This window comes from Lactuca sativa, chromosome 3 (genome assembly GCF_002870075.4).
Source record: "Lactuca sativa cultivar Salinas chromosome 3, Lsat_Salinas_v11, whole genome shotgun sequence".
Classification (NCBI taxonomy): domain Eukaryota; kingdom Viridiplantae; phylum Streptophyta; class Magnoliopsida; order Asterales; family Asteraceae; genus Lactuca; species Lactuca sativa.
The window spans coordinates 83,350,809-83,357,718 of record NC_056625.2 but is presented as its reverse complement, the minus strand read 5'-3'; the positions used below and the strand labels follow the sequence as shown (position 1 = coordinate 83,357,718).

Below are 6,910 nucleotides of genomic sequence, written 5' to 3'. Positions count from 1 at the left end.
GATTGCTATCCTCTTATAAGCTTCACTTCTGTAAAATCAAGTATTAGTCAGGGACAAATCTGTCGCTGAATACTCATACAGATACCAGTAGGTGCTGCGTGGCAATGGTGGATTTTTATAGTAAAAGATGTGGAATTAGTAATCCTGACTTAATTTCACAACAAACAGTTACAACAAAATAAAATACTTGAAAAGCGTCTTCTCTTTTCTTATAATTACTTTGGCCGTTACTTTAAACTTCACCAAACACAATACCATAAAATTCAAAATTCAAGAGGGTTGCCAAAGATGTAGGCAAGTGGGTAACATAAATTTGTTGATTTTGATGCTACATACCAGCTAGACTACCTAACTCATATATATATATATATATATATATATATATATATATATATATATATATATATATATATATATATATATATATATATATATATATATATATATATATATATATATATATATATATATATATATATATATATATATATAGGTAAGAGTTCATTTGAGACGAACATAATTTTATAAGACCATGAGACCAATTTTTTTTAATGAAATATTCTAATATTCTATTATTCGTAAAAATAGAATATGCAATATATTCAAACATTCTATGTTTTAGAATATTTTAATATAAAATATGTTAAAATTATTGGCATAGAATATTAGAATATTACACATATTTAATTTTTATAAACACTAGAATCTTAGAATATTTCACTAGAAAAAGTATATATATATATATATATATATATATATATATATATATATATATATATATATATATATATATATATATATATATATATATGAAGATTTCTGAGTTTGATTCTTATTTGTTTCTGTATTTAAGCTGGATGGGAATTATGGCTTTATTAGTTTTGTTATAGGGTTGAGCCGTCCCTAGCCTTTTAGTATATATATATTTCTTTCCTATTGTTTAAGAATCAGATAAATATGACGAATAAATTTAATGCAGCGTTTTCTCTCTATCTCTCCGATGTCCTACTAAATCAACAATAGGGTTGCAGGAATTAATATGGTATCAGAGTAGAGCTCGATCCAGCCCTAATAAAGTGTCTTCCTTCAAGTACAAGTTGGTTAGATTATCCTTAAACCAGTGATCTCTCTTATCATCCCATTTTTGGGTGGGTTATACCAAACCATTTTTACCTTCTTTTTTTCTTTGCAACCTACTAGTGTGAGGATTCATTCATGCCTCTATCACGATGAATAATACTTCAATCAAATTCGAAAATATACCCACTGCCCTGGTCAGTGAAGATGTCAATTTCGGTTCATCATCTACAAACTCGTCTCAAATTCCACCAACTTTGAATCCTGATTACATCTCCTTGCCTACAACATATAAACTGAATGATCATAACTACAACCTTTGGTCTCACTCGGTTTCAATTTTCGTTGGTGGAAAAGGAAAAGAAAACTACTTGTTCATAAACATAGTCCAACCTGATGATAAAAGTCCAAAACATAAAAAATCAAAGGCGGAGAACAATATGGTTATGTCATGGCTCTTGAACTCTATGTCACCTAAAATAGGAGAACATATTATGTTTTACAAGACAACATCAGCTCTATTTGAAATCAAGGGGATTCTCCATGATCTCTGTCAAGGAAAGTCAACGATTACAAGTTATTTCACCGCATTGAACCCTTATTGGTAGCAACTTGATGTCCTTGATGCTGTTACTTTGAGCTGGCCAGTAGATGGAAAAAAATACAAGTGGTTAGTTGAGACCGAAAGGATTTATAAACTCCTTCTTAGACTTAACCAAGAACTTGATGAAGTCCGAGGAAGGATTATTGGTACTAAACCTATGCCCAACCTTAGGGAAGTGTTATTGAAGAAAGTCGAAGAAGAGCAATGCTTGGAAATATTAGCAACATCACAAATGAGGGATCTGCTCTCGCAACTCATGGTCCATCTATTATGAAATTTCAAGTGAGCCTTGGAATGTCTTAGAAGAAGAAAAGTTGGCCTTGGTGTGATCATTGTAAAAAAGCTGGTCACACCAAAGAAACCTGTTGGAAAATTCATGGAAAACCAGGAAACCTAGTGCTTGTGTAAATTTAGCAGCTAGTGACAACCAGGAAGTGTTTAACAAAGAACAAATCAAATCTCTCTGGAAGATGTTGCAAATCACATCCCGTGAGGAAAAAGGGATTGCTACTATGACTCAACAAGGTGGAGTCTCATCTGCATTCATAAAAAATGCATTTGCAGAAAAACCATGGGTTGTTGATTGTGGTGCTACTAATCACATGACCGTGGATCGGAATGTATTCACTGACTTCCAGCCAGTACCTATTGGAAGAACTATGTGAGTTGCTACAGGAGAAGACACAAAAGTAGAGGGCATTGGTATAGTTGTCATATCCAAGAATATAACATTGAAATATGTGTTATAAGTCCCCAATCTTGACTTTAATTTATTATCCCCCATTAAATTAATGAGGGATCTTAATTGCATTACTATCTTAACACGATTTGTATATATGTTTCGGTACCTATTGCAAGAACTATGTGAGTTGCTACAGGAGAAGACACAAAAGTAGAGGGCATTGGTATAGTTGTCATATCCAAGAATATAACATTGAAATGTGTTATAAGTCCCCAGTCTTGACTTTAATTTATTATCCCCCATTAAATTAACGAGGGATCTTAATTGCATTACTATCTTAACACGATTTGTATATATGTTTCGGGCCTTGAGTTCGGGGAAGATGATTGGCAGTGCTAAAGTATACGATGAGCTCTACCACCTTGAAGCCGAGAAGTCAAAAAAAACATTTGGTCTCGTCAGTGTTTCATGTTTCTAGTCAAAATAATGTGATGCTATGGCATCATAGGTTAGACGATCCAAATTTTCGTTACTTAAAGAAGTTGTTTCTCCATTTAATGAATAAAATCCGAATTATTACAATTGTGAAGTGTGTCGAATATCTAAACATGTTTGACACTCTTATGCTCCACTTCTGTACAAACCTTCTCATCCTTTCTACTTAATCCATAGTGATGTTTGGGGACCTTCCAGAGTGAAAAATATCTCTAGTGTGAGATGGTTTGTTACCTTTATTGATGACCACACCCGTGTTACATGGGTATTTCTGATGAAAGACAAATCTGAGCCTGGGCCAATCATCCAATGTTTTCATCAAATGATACAAAACCAATTCGCAACAAAAATTCGAGTGCTTAAATCTGATAATTCAAAAGAGTACTTTCACTCTGAGTTGGGTAACTATATTGGTCAAAAGGGAATTGTTCACCTCACATCATGCGTTGACACCCCTCCATAGAATGGAATCGCAGAAAGAAAAAATACACATCGACTTGAGGTAACTCGTTCATTACTATTATCGGGTTTTGTTCCAAATCATTTCTGGGGAGAAGCCGTTTTAACTGCAGCATACCTTATTAATAGGATGCCTTCTCAAGTCATTAACTTCAAAATATCACACCAATCTCTACAATCTAGTTTCCCTCACATTTGGATTTTGTCCTAGGTACAACTTAAAATATTTGGTTGCACCTCATTTGTTCATAATCATCAGCCAAGTCATAGCAAGCTAGATCCTAGGTTATTCAAATGTATCTTTCTAGGATATTCCCCGAACCAACAAGGTTCTAAGAGCTACTCCCTGTTCACTAGAAAATTCTATCACTCCATGGATGTCACATTCTTTGAAGACAAACCTTACTGCTCCAAAATTGATATTCATAGGGAGAACTTCGAGGAATATCAATTTCTGGACTATCCTACCTTATACCATTCCGACCTAATAGTGATACCAGTTCAAGTAGATTCTAAGAGTGCAAATTTGGGTATTTAAACTCAACCAACTGATGGAACTTTAAATAAAGATGCTCAAAAAGACTACATAGTCTATACCAAAAGGCCGAGACAACATACTAAGGTGGTATAGCAAGTCACTGCTAAAGCACACAGCGATGAATCATCTTTATCTTCACTAGGTAATACTCAATCTAATGATTCCACTTCTTATATTTTCCCAAATGAATCAGATGATTTAAATATTCCAGTTGTTTTACAGAAATGGAAGAGAAGTTGTACTATGCATCCAATAAGTAACTTTGTGTCATATGAAAAACTCTCAATAAAGTACAAAGCATTTGCTCTTTCAGTTTTAGAAATTCAAGTTCTTAGGAACTATCAAGAAGCAATCTCAAAAAAGGAACAGGCAATTGCAATCCATCAAGAAGTGAATGCCTTTCAGAAAAGCAAAACATGGGAATACACTAATATTCCACCGTGAAAGAAAACTATGGGGTGCAAATGGGTATCTGTTGTCAAATACAACTCCGATGGATGTGTAAGTAGATTTAAAGCAAGGCTGGTCGCTAAAGGATTTATACAGTATTACGGGATCGACTATGCATAAACTTTTCCTCTTGTGGCAAAACTAAATTCCATTTGTGTATTACTCTCTCTTGCTGTAAATATTGATTGGCCATTGCGTCAACTCGATGTAAGGAACACATTCTTAAATGGGGAACTAGAGTAAGAAGTTTACATGGATGTACCACCTGGCCTCGAATCTCTGGAAAACAAAGGAACGGTGTGCAAAATTAAAAATCTCTTTATGGCCAAAAGCAATCGTCATGAGCATGGTTTGAAAAACTGACTCAAGTGGTTAAGTGATATGGATTCATTTAAGGGCAAACCAACCACACGATGTTCACTAAAAACTCTCATGATGGGAGAGTTGCAATCATGATTGTTTACGTACACAATATCATTATAACCAAAGACTACTTAGAGCAAGTGAAAGAATTGAAACTTGTCTTAGGACAAGAATTTGAAATAGAAGATTTGGGCTAGCTTAAATACTCTCTTGGTATAGAAATTGCCAGATCAAAAAAAGGCATTTCTATGTCACAAAGAAAGTACACTCTTGATCTCTTGAAAGAAACCGGATTGTTAGGGTGAAACCAAAAGGTGTGTCCATAGAACTTGGAATAAAACTTCGAACAAAAGCTGAAGATGAGCCGGTAGATAAAGGAAGATAGGTAAGTTGATCTATCTTGCACACAGAAGGCCTGCCATTGGGTTTGTTGTGGGTATGGTGAGTAGATTCATGAATGCTCTCACAACTAGGCATATGGAAGCTGTTGTTGAACACGACTCTTTTATATGGGAAACAACAATACTTTTATTAAGACACTTAAGAAGATTTTACACTTTGAGAGACAACTACACTTGGCATACTTGGAGGCTTTTCTTGGATACTTGGATGTTGGTAGTGTTTGGAGCAAATGAGCTCCACACCTATTTATAGGTGTTTCCACCTCCTTATAGGAATTTTCTAGATCTACACACATTCATGACTATTCTAGAACTATCTACCATATTCTATATCTATTACAAGCTTTTATATATTTCTAGAATGTTCTATAATGTCCTAAACAAGTATAGACATTCTTGTGTCTTCCATATTGTTCTAGAATGTCCCATAGCCTTCCACAATCTTCCATGCCAATCTAGAGTATTCTAGACTCTTCCAATATATTCTTGAGTATTCTATAGTCTTCCATAATGTTCTAGAATCTTCCAGAGCTAACTAGAACAAGCTAACTTCCTCTAGATAATAATATTGACTTTATTAGGCTAGTGATGATCTTTAACACTCCCCCTCAACACTAGCCCCCATTTTTCGTACCATGTTAAGCTGATAGCGAAAACACTCACATTTTCCAATACTCAGCCCTTTGGTGAACAAGTCAACTATTTGGTCATCAGTCTTGATCTGTCGCATCTCAATTTCTTCCATCAAGACTTTCTCTCTGATAAAGTGATAATGCACTTCCACATGCTTTGTTCTAGCATGAAATACTGGATTTTCTGCCAGCTGAATTGTAGATTGGTTATCGCAGTAAAGTGGTACTGCATAGTCAACGTTTTGATGTAATTCCTCCATTAGGAGTACCAACCATGTACTTTCTTGAGCTGCTACAGCCGCTGCTTTGTACTCGGCTTCTGTGGTTGACAATGATACGGTTGGTTGTCTTTTACTACACCATGATATTGGCCCTGACCCAAGCTTGAACACATACCCAGTGGTTGATCTTCGGGTATCATGGTCTCCTGCATAGTCAGCATCACAATATCCAACCAACTTGCAGTCTTCTCCTTTTTTATACAAGAGACCATAGTCAATTGTACCTTTGACATATCTCAAGATCCGTCGGGCAGCATCCAAATGAGGTTTCTTCAGACTTTGCATGTATCGACTCATAACTTCAACTGCATAAGCAATGTCAGGCCGAGATAAAGTTAGGTAGATAAGACTACCTACTAGTTGTCGATACATTGTTCCATCGTCCAACTCTTTTGCTTCATGAGCACATATCTTGGCATTTTGCTCTATTGGTGTTGATACTGACTTACACTCCAACATGCCAAACTTTTGAAGTATATCTCTTGTATACTTTTGTTGACAAAGGAACAACCCTTCCTTTGTACAATCAACTTCTAGCCCCAAGAAGTGTTTAAGCTCCCCCGGCTCTTTCATTTGGAAATGTACAGATAGATTTTCTCTTGTTTGATGGATTTCTCTTTAGTCATCCCCGGTGATGATCAAGTCATCCACATAAACCAACACAATAGCCAACTTCCCTTCTTTTTCTTTGACGAACAGGCTTGAGTCTGCATGTGCAACTGAATAACCACTTCGGGTAAGAAATTCAGCAATCTTACCATACCAGGCTCTTAGTGCCTGCTTCAGTCCGTAAAGAGCTTTTATCAGCTTGCACACATGATTGGGATTAACTTTATCATCAAATCCCTTTGGTTGGTTCATGTAGATCTCCCAGTCTAATTCTCCATGCAAGAAAGCATTCTTCACATCCATCTGCCATAATTTCCAG

General features: G+C 35.5%; 1 protein-coding gene across 1 annotated transcript; it reads right to left on the bottom strand.

Annotated features, from left to right (window-relative positions):
* Positions 1 to 5,664: 5,664 nt before the first annotated feature.
* Positions 5,665 to 6,555, bottom strand: LOC111920289 (uncharacterized mitochondrial protein AtMg00810-like). Its single transcript, XM_023915867.1, has one exon. It carries the CDS (start codon positions 6,553 to 6,555, stop codon positions 5,665 to 5,667), a length of 891 nt encoding a protein of 296 aa, XP_023771635.1.
* Positions 6,556 to 6,910: the final 355 nt, after the last annotated feature.